Source organism: Scyliorhinus torazame, chromosome 15 (assembly GCF_047496885.1).
Source record: "Scyliorhinus torazame isolate Kashiwa2021f chromosome 15, sScyTor2.1, whole genome shotgun sequence".
NCBI classification, from domain to species: Eukaryota; Metazoa; Chordata; class Chondrichthyes; order Carcharhiniformes; family Scyliorhinidae; genus Scyliorhinus; species Scyliorhinus torazame.
This window is the reverse complement of record NC_092721.1, coordinates 198,186,894-198,206,738: the sequence shown is the minus strand read 5'-3', so window position 1 is coordinate 198,206,738 and position 19,845 is coordinate 198,186,894. Positions and strand designations below refer to the sequence as shown.

The following is a 19,845-nucleotide window of genomic DNA, read 5'->3' as shown; positions in this document are numbered from 1 at the left end:
GCGAACTTCCCATCCACAAACAGATCTTTCAGTTGCGTTATTCCTGCTCTTTGCCACATTCCATATCCCCCATCCATTCCCCCCGGGGCAAACCTATGGTTGTTTCTTATCGGGGACCCCCCCAGTGCTCCGGTCTTTCCCCTATGTCGTCTCCACTGTCCCCAAATCTGCAGTGTAGCCACCACCACCGGGCTTGTGGTGTAGTTCCTCGGTGAGAACGGCAATGGGGCTGTCACCATAGCCTGTAGGCTAGTCCCCCTACAGGACGCCCTCTCTAATCTCTTCCACGCCGCTCCCTCCTCCTCTCCCATCCACTTACTCACCATTGAAATATTAGCGGCCCAATAATACTCAGGCTCGGTAGTGCCAGCCCCCCCCCTATCCCTGCTACGCTGTAAGAATCCCTTCCTCACTCTCGGGGTCTTCCCGGCCCACACAAAACCCATGATGCTCTTTTCAATCCTTTTAAAAAAAGCCTTCGTGATCACCACCGGGAGGCACTGAAACACAAAGAGGAATCTCGGGAGGACCACCATCTTAACCGCCTGCACCCTCCCTGCCATTGACAGGGATACCATATCCCATCTCTTGAAATCCTCCTCCATCTGTTCCACCAACCGCGTTAAATTTAACCTATGCAATGTGCCTCAATTCTTAGCTATCTGGATCCCCAGGTAACGAAAGTCCCTTGTTACCTTCCTCAACGGTAGGTCCTCTATTTCTCTACTCTGCTCCCCTGGATGCACCACAAACAACTCACTTTTCCCCATGTTCAATTTATACCCTGAAAAATCCCCAAACTCCCCAAATATCCGCATTATTTCTGGCATCCCCTCCGCCGGGTCCGCCACGTATAGTAGCAAATCGTCCGCATACAAAGATACCCGGTGCTCTTCTCCTCCCCTCAGTACTCCCCTCCACTTCTTGGAACCCCTCAACGCTATCGCCAGGGGCTCAATCGCCAGTGCAAACAATAATGGGGACAGAGGGCATCCCTGCCTTGTCCCTCTATGGAGCCGAAAATATGCAGATCCCCGTCCATTCGTGACCACGCTCGCCACTGGGGCCCTATACAACAGCTGCACCCATCTAACATACCCCTCTCCAAAACCAAATCTCCTCAACACCTCCCACAAATAATCCCACTCCACTCTATCAAATGCTTTCTCGGCATCCATCGCCACTACTATCTCCGTTTCTCCCTCTGGTGGGGCCATCATCATTACCCCTAACAACCTCCGTATATTCGTGTTCAGCTGTCTCCCCTTCACAAACCCAGTTTGGTCCTCGTGGACCACCCCCGGGACACATTCCTCTATTCTCATTGCCATTACCTTGGCCAGGACCTTGGCATCTACATTTAGGAGGGAAATAGGTCTATAGGACCCGCATTGTAGCAGGTCCTTTTCCTTCTTTAAGAGAAGCGATATCGTTGCTTCAGACATAGTCGGGGGCAGTTGTCCCCTTTCCTTTGCCTCATTAAAGGTCCTCGTCAGTACCGGGGCGAGCAAGTCCACATATTTTCTATAGAATTCGACTGGGAATCCATCCGGTCCCGGGGCCTTTCCCGCCTGCATGCTCCTAATTCCTTTCACCACTTCTTCTACCTCGATCTGTGCTCCCAGTCCCACCCTTTCCTGCTCTTCCACCTTGGGAAATTCCAGCCGATCCAAGAAGCCCATCATTCTCTCCCTCCCATCCGGGGGTTGAGCTTCATATAATTTTTTATAAAATGTCTTGAACACTCCATTCACACTCTCCGCTCCCCGCTCCATCTCTCCTTCCTCATCCCTCACTCCCCCTATTTCCCTCGCTGCTCCCCTTTTCCTCAATTGGTGTGCCAGCAACCTGCTCGCCTTCTCCCCATATTCGTACTGTACACCCTGTGCCTTCCTCCATTGTGCCTCTGCAGTGCCTGTAGTCAGCAAGTCAAATTCTACATGTAGCCTTTGCCTTTCCCTGTACAGTCCCTCCTCCGGTGCTTCCGCATATTGTCTGTCCACCCTCAAAAGTTCTTGCAGCAACCGCTCCCGTTCCTTACTCTCCTGCTTCCCTTTATGTGCCCTTATTGATATCAGCTCCCCTCTAACCACCGCCTTCAACGCCTCCCAGACCACTCCCACCTGGACCTCCCCATTATCATTGAGTTCCAAGTACTTTTCAATGCACCCCCTCACCCTTAGACACACACCCTCATCTGCCATTAGTCCCATGTCCATTCTCCAGGGTGGGCGCCCTCCTGTTTCCTCCCCTATCTCCAAGTCCACCCAGTGTGGAGCGTGATCCGAAATGGCTATAGCCGTATACTCCGTTCCCCTCACCTTCGGGATCAATGCCCTACCCAGCACAAAAAAGTCTATTCGCGAGTAGACTTTATGGACATAGGAGAAAAACGAGAACTCCTTACTCGTAGGTCTGCTAAATCTCCACGGGTCTACACCTCCCATCTGCTCCATAAAATCTTTAAGTACCTTGGCTGCTGCCGGCCTCCTTCCAGTCCTGGACTTCGACCTATCCAGCCCTGGTTCCAACACCGTATTAAAATCTCCCCCCATTATCAGCTTTCCCATCTCTAGGTCCGGAATGCGTCCTAGCATCCGCCTCATAAAATTGGCATCATCCCAGTTCGGGGCATATACGTTTACCAAAACCACCGTCTCCCCCTGTAGTTTGCCACTCACCATCACGTATCTGCCCCCGTTATCCGCCACTATAGTCTTTGCCTCGAACATTACTCGCTTCCCCACTAATATAGCCACCCCCCTGTTTTTCGCATCTAGCCCCGAATGGAACACCTGCCCCACCCATCCTTTGCGTAGCCTAACCTGGTCTATCAGTTTCAGGTGCGTTTCCTGTAACATAACCACATCTGCCTTAAGTTTCTTAAGGTGTGCGAGTACCCGTGCCCTCTTTATCGGCCCGTTCAGCCCTCTCACGTTCCACGTGATCAGCTGAGTTGGGGGGCTTCCTACCCCCCCCCCCCTTGTCGATTAGCCATCACCTTTTTCCAGCTCCTCACCCGGTTCCCACGCAGCTGTATCTCCCCCAGGCGGTGCCCCCCCGCCCATCCTCTCCCATACCAGCTCCCCCCTCTCCCCAGCAGCAGCAACCCAGTAATTCCCCCCTCCCACCCCCCCCGCTAGATCCCCCGCTAGCGTAATTACTCCCCCCATGTTGCTCCCAGAAGTCAGCAAACTCTGGCTGACCTCGGCTTCCCCCCGTGACCTCGGCTCGCACCGTGCGACGCCCCCTCCTTCCTGCTTCTCTATTCCCGCCATGATTATCATAGCGCGGGAACCAAGCCCGTGCTTCTCCCTTGGCCCCGCCCCCAATGGCCAACGCCCCATCTCCTCCACCTCCCCTCCTCCCTCCATCACCACCTGTGGGAGAGAGAAAAGTTACCACATCGCAGGATTAGTACATAAAACCCCTCTTTGCCCCCCACATTCGCCCCACCACTTTGTTCGAACGTTCTTTTTAAAAACCCGCTCATTCCAGTTTTTCTTCCACAATAAAAGTCCACGCTTCATCCGCCGTCTCAAAGTAGTGGTGCCTCCCTCGATATGTGACCCACAGTCTTGCCGGTTGCAGCATTCCAAATTTTATCTTCTTTTTATGAAGCACCGCCTTGGCCCGATTAAAGCTCGCCCTCCTTCTCGCCACCTCCGCACTCCAGTCTTGATAAACGCGGATCACCGCGTTCTCCCATTTACTGCTCCGAGTTTTCTTCGCCCATCTAAGGACCATTTCTCTATCCTTAAAACGGAGGAATCTCACCACTATGGCTCTGGGAATTTCTCCTGCTCTCGGTCCTCGCGCCATCACTCGGTATGCTCCCTCCACCTCCAATGGACCCGCCGGGGCCTCCGCTCCCATTAACGAGTGCAGCATCGTGCTCACATATGCCCCAACATCCGCTCCCTCCACACCTTCAGGAAGACCAAGAATCCTCAGGTTGTTCCTCCTTGCGTTTTTTTCCAGTGCCTCCAACCTTTCCACACATCGTTTCTGATGTGCCTCCTGCGTCTCCGTCTTCACCACCAGGCCCTGTATATCGTCCTCATTCTCGGCTGCCTTTGCCTTCACGACCCGAAGCTCCCGCTCCTGGGTCTTTTGTTCCTCCTTTAGCCCTTCGATCACCTGTAGTATCGGGGCCAACAGCTCTTTCTTCATTTCCTTTTTGATCTCTTCCACACAGCATTTCAAGAACTCTTGTTGTTCAGGGCCCCATGTTAAACTGCCACCTTCCGACGCCATCTTGGTTTTTGCTTGCCTTCCTTGCCGCTGTTCTAAAGGATCCACTGCAATCTGGCCACTCCTCCTTTTTCCATCCGTATCCAGGGGGGATTCCCTTCTGGTTTACCGCACAGTGTTTTTAGCCGTCAAAATTGCCGTTGGGGCTCCTATCAAGAGCCCAAAAGTCCGTTTCACAGGGAGCTGCCGAAACGTGCGACTCAGCTGGTCATCGCCGCACCCGGAAGTCCAGCTTCTTCTTTTAATAAATGTCCACATCTAGTCAGAGCAAATTAGGTTAACAGACCGCCGTCACTGTACAGCACTGAGAAAACTAAGTGCCCGTTAGTTCAAGTCCAGCTTCTTTTCTTTAAAATAAGTCCAAACCTGTTCTGGTGTCTCAAAGTAGTGATGGAGTTCCTCAAACGTACCCCAAAGCTTCGCAGGATACAGCATTCCAAACCTCACCTCCTTTTTGTAGAGGACTGCCTTTACCTTGATAAATCCTGCACGCCTCTTCGCCAGCTCCGTTCCCAAGTCCTGGTAGATGTGCACCTCACAATTCTCCCATCTGCTGCTCCTCTCCGCCTTGGCCCATCGCAGCACACGTTGCCTGTCAGCAAGCCGGTGAAAGCGGACCACCAAGGCCCTCGGTCGGTCGCCCATCCTGGGCTTCCTTGCGGGGGCTCTATGTGCCCCATCCAACTCCAGGGGTCGGGGGAAGGCCTCCGGCCCCATCAGCGCCTCGAGCATACCCGTCACGTATGCACCCGCATCCGATCCCTTGCAGCCCTCGGGGAGGCCAATGATCCTCAAATTCTGCCTCCTGGTTCTGTTCCCCAGCTCTTCAAGCTGCTCCTGCATCCTCCTCTGGCAGGCGTTCAGCTCTTCCACCTCATGCTCCAGCTCCGCCACCATGTCCGCCAGGCTGGAGAGCTTCACCTCGACCTCCCTGAGCGCCTTCTCCTGGACCGCCTGTGCCTCAACCATTCGGTCCATCACCGCCCTCATCGGGTCCAACGCGTCCCTCTTCAATTCGGCGAAGCAGTTCTTTAAAAACTCCATCTGCTGCTCCCTTGGCCAGTGAGCCTCCGCTCCCTGGTCCCTGCCGTCCGGCATGTTTCGCCGCCTGGCTTGGGGTCCCTGCTGGTCCAGCTGCTCATACCCGGTGGGCTGGGGGGGGGGGGGCCTCTTCCCTATCGTCCCCTCAACCTAACCAGGTCGCCAGGTCCCACAAAAGTCCGTTGAACAGGTCCGTTTGCCCATCGCGGGCGAGATCGATCCAACCTGCGACCTGCTTCCTCGAGGGCGCCACCGGAAGTCCGAGGTGGTGCATTTACACACTGAGGCATGCAATCTGCCAAGAGCAGAAATTTTTTAAGCACGTTGTTCTTGGCTCTTGCAGGAATTAAATCCACTCGATGCACTTCTGTGTAGAGACAGAGCCCTCATTCATTAGATTTTTTTCTGTTGAAACTATGGAAATGAGGGTCTCTCATTGACTTGGACATTCTTCTTCCGAAGGGCTTCTTTTCTTCACCAGTAAATGTTTATACGCCGTAGGCCATGAATAAATCACGTTTCAGAGGTTCCTACATTTCCATCTAATTTACTCTTTCACCACATCTCAGATTTGCCCCTTGCCATCTCTCCAATTTTAACTCTTCCCCTTCCATCGTCCAATTTAATCCACTTCCCATTTTATTATGGTAAAGGACAAGAGCAGGAGGAGCATGGGGTAAAACCAAGTCCCACATCATCCTGACTTGGACATGCGTCATGGTTTCTTTATCATCACTGGGTTAATATCCTGGCATTCCCTACCTAGTACATGGACTATAACAGTTCAAAGTGGTAGATCACTGCCACTTTCTCAAATAACAAATCGGGATAGGCAATAAGGACAGGCTTTGCCGGCAATATCCAAATCCGGAAGGTGACTGGGGAAGAAATCTCATCATTCTGCCCTAATCTGCGTAACCTACAGGCTCATGGATTTGACACACAGATAAAAGTGTGACTTGCAATGTTTTCCTGCAATCTAATACATTTGATGGGTCCCTGGTTTGGTGGTGGTGCTCATCAATCTCGTCGTCATTATTCACTGGGAGCTGCTGCATCCATAAAGTAGGGGGAAAATGTGGAAGAAGGTTTCCTTGAAATAGGAGCGTTTAAAATCAGTTTTTGTACATTTTTTAAAAAGTGAATCAAATTTATTTTGTGATAAGTTTCTTTCTGAAGAAAATTATTTTATGATGATACTCCAGCCCTTTGAGTGCTAATTGTGGTCTTCAATACCCATCTTTCTCCTCTCCAAATGTGTTAATTAGAAAAAGTTGACTTAAGTATAAAATCATCGGCTAAAATCAGGTAATTTTGTAAAGAATTATAACCTTTTTTTCCACCAGCGTCACGGATTGTGAAAATTTGATGGCATTGACTGGCACGTTATTGCTATTCTTTAAAAAGGTTTCCAAGACCTTCACAAGAAGTCTCGTTGAAGTGATTAAAATAGTAATTCTGCATTGCACTGTTTGCTTTGAATTTTCAAATCTCTGCTCCTCTCCCAACGTGCACACTTAAAGCGTTGGATAACCAATGGGCGTATTTGCTGCTCAAATTGATTATGCAGGCATGAGCGATGAGCAATTTGAGGAAATGTGTGAAAGCTAATTATGTGGCTTTTAAATGGAAATGCAAGTTGATTTCAAAAAAGTGTTTTATTCCATTGATGACATCTGTAGAAGCCATTTTATTCTCATTAAAAATGCAATATAACAGGTACATTCATTTAGTGGCGTATTTTATGTAGGGAGTTTGTTCGAAACACTCTGTTACTGGTGAAACTCATTCTGTTATTTTTTTAAATCTTTGTTCCAGTTGTTGGATGAACTTCCCATGATCTACAGCTGCTGTATATTTGTCTACTGCCTGTAAGTACTTGACTAGTATGGATTCTCATCAGAGTTGCTAACTAATAATGGCAATTAGAATTCCTAATCCAGGTCTTGTGAATCATTCAAATTCTTAATTAAACAGACTGACCTGTGATGAAGAAATCTAGTTTAACCGCAATTTCTCCCCCAGTGTTCTCCCTTTTCCGTTGTATTAACTGCTTCTGTTCCCATAAAGTGCACATTTTTGACAGTGTGTATGTGTACCTGTCAGTACAGTGGCTGTATTTTGGCTATAATTAGCACATTGAAAGAGGAAGGAATATATAAGCACTTTTATTTCAAAAGACTACCGCTTTGCATATTTCGTTATACTGCAATTGAAGTACGTAACCTTTTAAAAAAAGCTCTCATTTTCACCTTTCTTGGAGGCAACTGCAGTCTCTCTCTCTTTCTCTTCTCTCTCTCACTGCTAAGCTGCTCCGGTCAAAACAAAAGGAGCCACAATATGAAACCAGCCTGACAGACAAATCCAGAGTTGGGAAAGCAGTTATCTTGTTAAATAAAGTTTTCTGCGAGTTGCTTAATGAATAGTAGTGCACACACACCATCCATATGCCAATGGCGGAGAGAGTGAATGTTTAAGGTGGACGGGATACAAATCAAGCGGGCTGCTTTGTGTTGCTGGAGCTGCGCTCATCCAGGCAAGTGGAGAATATTCCTTCACACTCTTGACTTGTGCCTTGTAGATGGTGGACAGGCTTTTGAAGAGTCAGGATGTGAGTTACTTGCCACTGTTATGGACCAGGGCTTAGAAAACTCCAAAGTATATCATGGAGTTCACCTGACCTCTAACTGTTTATTGATTTTGGCTACGATGAGCACAAGAGCCTGCCTTTCAGGTGTTATTCAACAGAGTTCTTAGACATTTTTAATCAAAAAACAATCTTTATTCTACAAATTTAGTTAATTTTCATAGATTTTACAGTGCAGAAGGAGGCCATTCGGCCCATTGAGTCTGCACCGGCTCTTAGAAAAAGCACCCTACCCAACCCCACACATCCACCCTATCCCCCTAACTCAGTAACCCCACCCAACACTAAGGGCAATTTTGGACACTAAGGGCAATTTAGCATGGCCAATCCACCTAACCTGCACATCTTTGGACTGTGGGAGGAAACTGGAGCACCCGGAGGAAACCCACGCACACACGGGGAAGACGTGCAGACTCCGCACAGACAGTGACACAAGCCGGGAATCGAACCTGGGACACTGGAGCTGTGAAGCAATTGTGCTAACCACTATGCTACCGTGCTGCCTTAACATTTGTATAAACACACAGTAAGAATTTTTATCAACTACAACCATAAAGACCCACAGTTACAGGAATCTATGTATAATCCTTAATGAATTCCCCCATAAGTGTTCCAATTCAATAACACAATCCAAGTAAAACCAGAAACCCCTTTTCAAAGGTGTTGCCCAGCACACGGCATTCTTACTGATATAAGTTTGCTATTGATACTCTGTTCCCCTTTTCAAACAGCAGGTTTGAATTTCTTCCAGAAAGCAATTATCTCTTTTAAGTTATCAAGCAGTCCGGAAACAGCTTTTAAAATGAAGATAGAGAGACACTTCTTTCAACCTGTGCAGTTCAAACCAGTCCAAAAGTAAAAACTGTCCGAGCCACAGCCCAGCTCCACCGACACATTGACATCACTGAAGCGATGTGTGAAGAGACAAAAACATTTCTTAAAGGTACACTCCCATGATACCACAAAGAAAGTACTGAAAAAAATAAAGTGGTTGTTTGGGGAGTAAAGGCTTTTTGTAGTATTTTGCATATTCGAACTGATGACCTTCTGTGATAGTCGCACTGTTTCCTCTTGTTTCCACTTGGAGGTTGATCCTGTGTCCCCTGGTGGTGAGGCCCATTCAGAGATTCTGATAGGGTAGTCTTAAAATGGTATCCAGAGCTACCGAGAATCCAAAGCTACCTAGAATTGTATTTGAATTCTGGGAGATTTAAAGGGATATTTAAAGGCATTTGATGAAGTAGATGGGAAAAGGCATTTCCTTTGGCAGGAGGTTCAGTAACCAAAGGGCACAGATTGAAAATAATTGGCAATAAAGCCTGGGAAAAGATGAGTTTTTAATGCAGAATTACAATGGGAAAGAGCTTCCTGAAAGAATAATGAAAGCAGATTCCATCGTAACTTTCAAAAGAGGATTAAATAAATATTTATTAAGAGTAAAAAAACAATGCAGGGCTCTGGAGAAAGGGCCAGCATAGACATGATGGGTTGAATGGCTGCATGTTTCTGAGCATGATGGGGACTACTTGTTTCCTTGCTGGAGCAAAGGATTACTTTGATTCTCAGCATTAGTCAAACCAGGGACACATGCCAGTCAGTTATTTCAAACATTAAGGAGCACCAGTTAATATATGACACACGCCTGGATGACTTAGAAAAATAAACTGAACTCATTTTACTTTGAGCCCTTAACTAATTGTGAATCCTAAGTCGGTAAGGCAGGTATTTCTGCGGATTCCTGTCTGACTGGACTGTGCTTCTTTCATGAAGCATTGTTTGCCTTGGCTTGGCAGGCAAAACTAAACTCTCGGGTTTGAATACATTTTTACACATGAATGGTTGACTTGCTCATATCTGTGATGCAACTGGCAATACTCAGAATCTGGATTTTATGACTGGGTAAATGGGCCCGTTATGCACAATTGCACTTTCAAAGTAAGTCATGGCAGCAGGGATGCAGTGGAATAAATTGATTGATTGATATTTATTGTCACATGTACCGAAGTACAGTGAAAAGTATTTTTCTGCGGCCAAGGGAACGTACACAGTACGTATATAGTAGACAAAAGAATAATCTACAGAGTACATTGACAGTGGTGCATCAACAAATAGTGATTGGTTACAGTGTGGAACAAGGCCAAACAAGAGCAGCGTAGGGCGTCGTGAATCGTGTTCTTACAGGGAACAGATCAGTCCAAGGGAGAGTCATTGAGGAGTCTAGTAGCTGTGGGGAAGAAGCTGTTCCTATGTCTGGATGTGCGGATCTTCAGACTTCTGTATCTTCTGCCTGATGGAGGGGTCTCTGACAATACTGCCTGCCTTTCTGAGGCAGCGCGATGTGTGTACAGAATCAATAGGAGGATGGCAAGCTTGTGTGATGAGTTGGGCTGAGCTCACCACACAGCCGTATAGGATGCTCTCCATGGCACATCTGTAGAAGTAAGTGAGAGTCGATGCAGACATGCCAAATTTCTTTAGCTTCCGTAGGAACTAGAGACATTGTTGGGCTTTCTTGACTGTTGCATCAATGCGAGTGGACCAGGACAGACTGTTGGTGATGGTGACCCCCAGGAACTGAAAGCTATCAACCATCTCCACTTCGGAGCCATTGATGTAGATGGGGGGGGGGGGGGTCCCTATTAGTGGTGCTGATTGAGGGTTAAGTATTTTAAAGGGTTTGCAGAAACATGGAAACCCAGATATTTATGTGCATAAATTAGTAGAGGTGATAGGACGGGATGAGAGCGCGGTTAATAAAGTATACAGCATCTGCGGCTTTATTAATAGGGGCATAGAGTATATCATAGAATCATAGAATTTACAGTGCAGAAGGAGGCCATTCGGCCCATCGGGTCTGCACAGGCCCTTGGAAAGAGCACCCTACTTAAGCCCACGCCTCCACCCTATCCTCTTCTTATTGAACATGTAATATTTTGATGTAATTTTTCTCGGCCTTTGGTGCAGTGGTTAGCACTGCTGCCTCACGGCACTGAGGACCCGGTTTGATTCCGGCCCCGGGTCATTGTCCGTGTGGAGTTTGCACATTCTCACCGTGTTTGTGTGGGTTTCGTCCCCACAGCCCAAAAGATGTGCAGGGTAGGTGGACTGGCCTCGCTAAAATTGCCCCTTAATTGGAAAAAATGAATTGGGTACTTTAAATTTAAAAAGAAAAAAATTCTCGGCCTTGCATCCAAAAGGAAAAGAGTGGTATACCATTAGTTGGAATTGTGTGAAATTGTGAGATTCCCTTACTTAGAATTTTCCTTCCATTTTATTTTTGTAGAACTGTCATTGAGCAGTATATTTGAATTCCAGATTCATCCGATTTAAATAATTCAACCAAAAATGTAGCAACATATCTGGAGGCAGAATTTAACCCATATATGTGTGGGTTAATGAATCGTCTGTCAGGTTACAGCCCATCAGTGAGTCAAACAGGTAACGGGTATTATTTGTACTCTAGGTCCCTAAATTTTACAGAAGAGCTCAATGCACCTACAAGCCTTGTAAAAAAAAAAAAAAAAGATGGAACTGTAGATAAGAACATAAGACAGTGCTTCCAAACTTTGCTCCCACTGTGACCCCATTTTGAAGTTTAAAAATTGCCTCAGCTGGTGGGTGGGAGAAGGGCAGGTAGAGCTTTGAGAGCAGGGGTGGGGGGTGGCATTGGAGAACGGGCAGCAATGGTTTGTTCACCCACCATTTTGCAGGGTCTATTGGAGGCAGTGATCAGGTCTTGGAATTGATTTAATTTAGCCAGGCAATGATAAAGGCAAGAAAGAAAATCGTGTGCGCATTTTCTTTTTAAAATTCATTTACGTGATGTGCGCATTGCTGGCTAGGTGTTGGTGAACTGCCTTTTTGAACCGCTGTAGTCCCTGATGTGTAGGTATACTGCCATTGCCCTTCGGGAAGGAATTCCAGGATTTAGACCTAGCGACAGTGAAGGAGCGGCGATATTTTCCCAAGTCAGGATGGTGAGTGACTTTGGAAGGGAACTTTCAGGTGGTGTTCCCAGGTATTTGGTGCCTTTGCTCTTCTAGATGGTGGTGATCATGGGTTTGGAAGACGCTGCCTAAGGTGAATTACTGCAGTGTGTCTTGTAGATTGTACACACTGTTTTCACTGTTTGTCAGTGGTGGAGGGATTGAATGTTTGTGAAAGGGGGAGCAATCAAGCAGGCTGCTTTGTCCTGGATGGTGTTGAGCGTCTGGAGTGTTGTTGGAGCTGTACTCATCCAGGAAGTGGAAAATGTTCCATCATACTCCTGACTTACACCTTGTATATGGTGGACAGGCTTTGGGGAGTCAGAAGGTGAGTTACTCACTGCAGGAGTCCGAGCCTTTGACCTGCTCTTGCAGCCACAGTATTTATATGGCTAGTTCTAGTTCCGTTTATTCTCAATGGTAACTCCCATTGATTGTGGGGGTTTCAGCGATGGTAATGCCATTTTATGTCATGGGGCGATGGTTAGATCCCCTCTTGTTGGAGGTGGTTGTTGCCTGGCTCATGTGTGGTGCGAATGTTACTTGCCACTTGCCAGCACATTGTCCAGATCTTGCTGCACTGGACATGGACTGCTTCAGTATCTGAGGAGTAGTGAATAGTGCTGAACATTGTGCAGTCTTCAGTGAACATCCCTACTACTGACCTTATGATGGAAGGAAAGTCAAGGGGCCTCCAAGCCAATCCCAGTACTGTCCCATCTGATCATCTGCCCCATGGTCGCTATTTCTGACACTGAAGAAACGGCGCCAATCAGACGGGCATCGCGCCGCCCCAAAGGTGCGGAATGCTCCGCATCTTTGGGGGCCGAGCCCCAAAATTGAGGGGCTAGGCCGACGCCGGAGGAATTTCCGCCCCGCCAGCTGGCGGAAACGGCGTTTGTTGCCCCGCCAGTTGGCGGGAAATGACATCTCCGGGCGGCGCATGCGCGGGAGCGTCAGCGGCCGCTGACAGTTTCCCACGCATGCGCAGTGGGGAGAGTCTTTTCCGCCTCCGCCATGGTGGAGACCGTGGCGGAGGCGGAAGGGAAAGAGTGCCCCCACGGCACAGGCCCGCCCGCGGATCGGTGGGCCCCGATCGCGGGCCAGGCCACCATGGGGGCACCCCCCGGGGCCAGATCGCCCTGCGCCCCCCCCAGGACCCCGGAGCCCGCCCGCGCCGCCTTGTCCCGCCGGTAAATAGCAACTCTAATTTACGCCGGCGGGACAGGCAATTTATTGGCGGGACTTCGGCCCATCCGGGCCGGAGAATCGAGCGGGGGGGCCCACCAACTGGCGCGGCCCGATTCCCGCCCCCGCCCAATCTCCGGTACCGGAGACTTCGGCAACCGGCGGGGGCGGGATTCACGGCGGCCAACGGCCATTCTCCGACCCGATGGGGGGGTCGGAGAATGACGCCCCTTATTCTGAGACTTTTGCCCTAGACTCTGTAGCCATGGAAAACATCCTGCCAGTATCCACCCTGTCAAACCCCTTAATTTTACATGCTTCAATTAGATCGTCTGCCATCCTTCTCAATTATAGGAAATAAAGCAGAGACTCTCCTAACATTTAAGAAATATTTAGATGTGCACTTCCTATGCCAAGGCACACAAGGCTATGGACCAAGTGCTGCAAAAAGGGATTAGAATACTTGGGTGACTGGTTTTGAACGTGCAGATGCGATGGGCCGAAGGGCCTTTCTGAGCTGTAGACCTGACTGTATAAGCTGAGTCCACCAAATCTCATTTTACAGGACAATCCTTCTGATCCCAAGGATCAGTCTAGCAAACCTTTGTTGCATTGCTCGAAGAGAACAAATCTACCTTCACCAATCTTTCAGCCGTTTGGGCCCCCATAATGAATTTGACCTTGAGGAACAAAATCCTGGTTAGGAAACCTAAAACAAGGGGGCACTGCCTCAGGATTAGGGACTGGGATGAGGAGAAATTCCTTCACTCAAAAGGGTTGCGAACCATTGAAATTCTCTGCCCCAGAGGGTTGTGTACATCCCCCCCCCCCCCCCCCCCCCCCCCTGATTGAATGCATTTAAGGCTGGGGATAGATAGACAGATTTTTGGTGTCTCAGGAAATTAAGGGGAGTGGACGGGAAAATGGAGTTGAAGTCCAAGATCCGTCATGATCATTTTGAATGGCAGAGCAGGCTCGATGGGCCGAATGGCCTATTTCTTGTGGTCGGGTCTCATGCAATTCAGTCCTTGTCTCTAAACAGGGCAAGCTTCCAAATTCAATATTGAGAAAAAATATACCAGTGTTTGGGAGGTGATGAGTGTATCTTTTACAGATGATGAAGTGATTGTTGGTTGCTGCCTCAATGACTTCTTTGTTCAGTAATTAATAGAATTTCACAATGCAGCCCCCTATTCAAGGTACAGGTTGTAACCATTCCAATTTGGAGGTTTGTTACTCTACTCTTGCTCTTTAAAACACGCCTTGTGGTGTAACTGAACACATTTTACCATTTTCAGACGTTACAGTAAAATGCAAGGGGTGTTTTCATTTCAAGTTCCTAACTCACAATTAAGCTGTAATGAGGCCCAATACATACCATAAACAGAATCAGGAGGAATTTTTTGTGTAATATCATGGTAACTGACAATGCAGCTTCAATATGCTCTTCTACATTGGCCCTTAGAGCTCACTCCCCCGTTTTCAGTTATGATATAACTTGCTTGCTTGTCTGCTACTTTGTCAATATCGGTGAGACCTTCCCTCCAGTCCCCCTCTTTGTGCTGCTCACCTCATTGGTCATCTTTCTCCGTACACCCACCCCTTATCTCTCCATCCTTCCTTTTATTTTATATCTCCAGCGTCTCATAAGAGCGAAATTGAGTGGGTGCATTTAAGGGGAAGCTAGATACGTACATGAGGAAGGAAGGATTTGAAGGGATGCGATGAAATACGACAGGTGAAGGTTTGTGTGGAGAATGAAAACATCATGCAACTTTCGGGCTGAATAATCTGTTTCTATGCATTGTAATGGGACACCGTGCCACATTGAAACATCTTAAAACATTTCTCTGAATTTAAAAAAAAAAATTTAGAGCACCCAATTATGTATTTCCAATTAAGGGGTAATTTAGTTTGGCCAATCCGCCTACCCTGCACATCTTTGAAGTTGTGGGGGTGAGACCCACGCAGACACGGGGAGAATGTGCAAACTCCACACAGACAGTGACCTGGGGCCGGGATCGAACCCGTGTCCTCAGCGCCATGAGGCAGCAGTGCTAACCACTGGGCCACCGCGTTAACTTCACAGAATAAATCATTTTTCGAACTGCAGTGACTAGAATGATGGAAATTTGGTAACAACTGCAGTACTTTTCACAAACCAATCAATATTTTATTTTTCCTGATCTGGCAGATTGTGAAATATTTGACCGGGAGACTGGGAAATATTTGACCAGGAGACCACCAGTATCCTCACTCCACTTTGAACATTTCAACAAGTTCTTAATATCCAGCTGAAACGCTAGTGCAGATCTCTGTATTGGAGTGTCAGCCCTAGGGTACAAGCGCAAGCCCATGGTTTGGGGTTTGAACCCCAGCCATCAGTCTCGAGAGGTACTTGTGACTGAGCTAAATTGACTACTCGAGTTTTTAAAAACGTGGCCAGGTTGCCAAGTTAACCTAATTTGGAGAAGTGGTGTGTGAGTATGTTTTTTTTAAAGGATATTTTGAGGGCGGGAGGTGCAGTCCTCAAATATTTCAACTTGTGAAGGCACTGAAAAACATAAACTAACCCCCTCCCCCCCGCACACAATCCCAGCAGAGGAATGGAGTGATTTCAGGCTGCCTCCGTTTACTCCGAGGATATTGCATTAGGTGATGTTGTTCAGTTCAGACAAGGAAGACTAAGTGCTAAATCCTTGCCCTTTCCTTTGCTAGCTGACAACTTTTAGAACGGTGCAGGGACAGTATTCTTCTGGCCAAGAGCACTGTATCAAAAGAGTGAGAGCATCCAAATGAGTTCCCATTCCTTATCCCTAAATCTGGCATACATAAAACGATACAGCGCAGTACAGGCCCTTCGGCCCACGATGTTGCACCGAAACAAAAGCCATCTAACCTACACTATGCCATTATCATCCATAAAGTTTTTTTGGGTAAGGGAAGGATCCAGTTCTACGGACCTTCCCCACCACCGTAGCCTCACGATATCTTTATGTGAGTACGCACATTAACAACTGCACACTTGGGTTGGGTAGCAGACCTCTGCTCCCTGCGCCTTGTTGAACTCAACAGTTCCATCTCGCTGGCCACTATCTTGAAGCGAGAAATAGTGAAAGCCAAAAAATCTTGGGAGTCCAGAGCGATTTCTGAGGCTGGATGTTGTGTGCATAGAAGATGGTGAAATACTGCAAAATACAAAATAAAAATAGAAATTGATCCTCGGCAAATACCATCGAAAATTATGATCTCTGTTTTCCCAACTGTGTCGACAGCATTTTGATCAACAATGGGTTTGTGACCTTTTAGTCTTGAGTCTAATATTCTGTTATTTTGTTCAGGTACGAATGCTTCAAACACAAGAACACGCGTAACTACCTTCTAGCTTTTATACTGGTACTATTCAGTGGGCTAGTGACTATAGTAAGTTTATATTCCTTTCTATAAATTGCTTTCTGTGCAGGATATTCATTTTTATATTGCATAATGATATCTGTTTCTTCCAATGATCATTGAAAATTCACCAAGGACTCAAAGGCCTCAGTTTAAGTGTTTTTCCACTGCCCTTAATCCCAGCACATTATTAACTAAAGTGAGAGTTGGAATGGTGCCAGGTAGCAAGAGTAAGCATCAGAATCCAGTTAATGTGCTGGCACGGAAAGAAGCCAGCAACTGCACTGTTCTCTTTTCCCTCTTGGAAGACCACAAGACATAGGAGCAGAATTAGGCCATTCAGCCCATCGAGTCTGCTCCGCCATTCAGTCATGGCTGATATTTTGCTCATCCCCACCCTCCTGCTTTCTCCCCATAACTCCTGATCCCCTTATCAATCAAGATCCTATCTATCTCTGCCTTAAAGACACTCAGTGATTTGGCCTCCACAGCCTTCTGTAGCACAGAGTTCCACAGATTCACCACCCTCTAGCTGAAGAAATTCCTCCTCATCTCAGTTTTAAAGGATCGTCCCTTCAGTCTGAGGCTGTGCCCTCAGGTTCTAGTTTTTCTTACTAGTAGAAACATCCTCTCCACGTTCACTCTATCCAGGCCTCGCAGTATCCTGTAAGTTTCATTAAGATCCTCCCTCATCCTTCTAAACGCTATCGAGTACAGACCCAGAGACTCAACCGTTCCTCATACGACAAGCTCTTCATTCCGGGGGTCAGTCTTGTGAACCTCCTCTGGACCATTTCCAAGGCCAGCACATCCTTCCTTAGATACGGGACCCTAAACTCCTCAATATTCCAAATGTGATTTGACCAGAGCTTTATGCAGCATCAATGGTACATCCCTGCTGTTGTATTCTAATAAAATAATCATCATAATAATCTTTATTATTGTCACAAGTAGGCTTACATTGACACTGCAAAGAAGTTTCTGTGAAAATCCCCTAGTCACCACACTCCGGCGCCTGTTCGGGTACACGGAGGGAGAATTCAGAATGCTCAATTTACCTAACAAGCACGTCCTTCAGGACTTGTGTGAGGAAACTGGAGCACCCAGAGGAAACCCACGCAGAATCTGCACAGTCAGTGACTCAAGCGGGAATCGAACCTCGGACCCTGGCGCTGTGAAGCAACAGTGGTAACCACTGTGCTTCCGTGCCATAGCCTTCTCATCATGAATGCGAACATTGTATTTGCCTTCCAAACTGCCAACTGAATCTGCATGTTAACCTTGAGAGAATCCTGAACTAGGACTCCTAAGTCCCTTTGTCCTTCTGATTTCTGAAGCCGTTTCCCATTTAGAAAATAGTCTATGCCTCTATTCTTCCCACCAAAGTGCACAACTCACACCGTTTCACATTGTAATAATAATCTTTATTAGTATCACAAGTAGTGGCTCCTGTACCATGGTGTTGTGGTCAGTTTGCTCATCCTCTCTGCAATCCCCGTTCCTGTCCAAGAGGAAGAATCTTGAACCAGTTGGTCAAGGACTGAGGCTCCTGCCACCTTACTTCCTGGATCCCTTTACCTGCCTCACTTGAAGACTCACCCACTTGTCACTGACCACTATCCAAATTCAAGTTAGTTAGTCGAAGGGGTATGACCGCCTCATGAAACAGTGTTCAGGTAACTCTTCCCCCTCCCAGATGTGTAGCAGCGTCCGAAGTTCCGAATCCAGCTCATCAACTCTGAGCCGGGGTTCCTCAAGCAACAAACACTTACTACCGATGTGGTCACTGAGAACCACAATGGGGTCCACCAGCTCCCACGTCATGCAGGAAGAACACATTATCTGGCCCTGCATCTCTCTTTTATTTAATTTGGGTTTTTTAAAATTTCCAGCTAGATTTTAGTCTTTCTAATCTGTGAAATATTTATCTTTTTACCTTTTAATCCAAAAGCAATTTAGAACAGGTCATACAAATTAGCAGTTACTTACCAGCCAATGAACTTACCATTTTCCTATGAAGTGACTCCTGGATTTTTTTTTAAAAACTCAGCTGGCTGCCGAGAGGTATCCCTCTCAGCTCCCGCTCTTTTTAATCACCGTCGTTTCTCAGCTCTTGCTCTATTTAAATCTTTGTTCTGACTCGCAGCGCCCGCTCTTTTTACATCTCCACTCTGACTCTCAGCTCCCGCTCTTTTTACATCTCCGCTCTGGCTCTCAGCTCCCACTCTTTTTACATCTCCACTGTGACTCTAAGCTCCCGCTCTTTTTACATCTCCACTCTGACTCTCAGCTCCCGCTCTTTTTAAATCTCCGCTCTGACTCTCAGCTCCCGCTCTTTTTAAATCTCCGCTCTGACGCTCAGCTCCCGCTCTTTTTACATCTCCGCTCTGGCTCTCAGCTCCCACTCTTTTTACATCTCCACTGTGACTCTAAGCTCCCGCTCTTTTTACATCTCCACTCTGACTCTCAGCTCCCGCTCTTTTTAAATCTCCGCTCTGACTCTCAGCTCCCGCTCTTTTTAAATCTCCACTCTGACTCTCAGCTCCCGCTCTTTTTGCATCTACGCTCTGACTCTCAGCTCCCGCTCTTTTTAAATCTACGCTCTGACTCTCAGCTCCCGCTCTTTTTAAATCTCCACTCTGACTCTCAGCTCCCGCTCTTTTTGCATCTACGCTCTGACTCTCAGCTCCCGCTCTTTTTAAATCTCCGCACTGACTCTCAGCTCCCGCTCTTTTTAAATCTCCGCTCTGACTCTCAGCTCCCGCTCTTTTTGCATCTACGCTCTGACTCTCAGCTCCCACTCTTTTTAAATCTCCGCTCTGACTCTCAACTCCCGCTCTTTTTACATCTCTGCTCTGACTCTAAGCTCCCGCTCTTTTTACATCTCCGCTCCCGTTTTTTTTACATCTCCACTCTGACATAGACATAGAATTTACAGTGCAGAAGGAGGCCATTCGGCCCATCGAGCCTGCACCAGCCCTTGGAAAGAGCACCCCAGAACTCCGCCCCACTCCCGTAACCAGCAACCCCACCCAACCCCTTTGGACACTAAGGGCAATTTAGCGCGGCCAATCCACCTAACCTGCACGTCTTTGGACTGTGGGAGGAAACCGGAGCACCCGGAGGAAACCCACGCAGACACGGGGAGAACATGCAGACTCCGCACAGACAGTGACCCAAGCCGGGAATCGAACCTGGGACCATGGAGCTGTGAAGCGACAATGCTAACCACTGTGCTACCACCATCTCAGGATACCCCAAAGGGCTTCTCAGCCAATAAATACTTTTAAAACGTAGTCATTGTAATGTAGGGAAGACAGTTTTCACACTGCAAGG

The 19,845-nt window shown here is 47.6% G+C and overlaps 1 protein-coding gene across 1 annotated transcript in view; it reads left to right on the top strand.

Moving 5' to 3' along the window:
* acer3 (alkaline ceramidase 3) overlaps positions 1-19,845 on the top strand; it is a 201,538-nt gene that overhangs the window by 88,651 nt on the left and 93,042 nt on the right. Inside the window, exons 4-5 of the mRNA XM_072477389.1 lie at positions 7,114-7,166; positions 16,458-16,539. Of these exons, the coding sequence (XP_072333490.1) occupies positions 7,114-7,166; positions 16,458-16,539 (135 nt within the window). The remainder of the gene's footprint in view (positions 1-7,113; positions 7,167-16,457; positions 16,540-19,845) is intronic.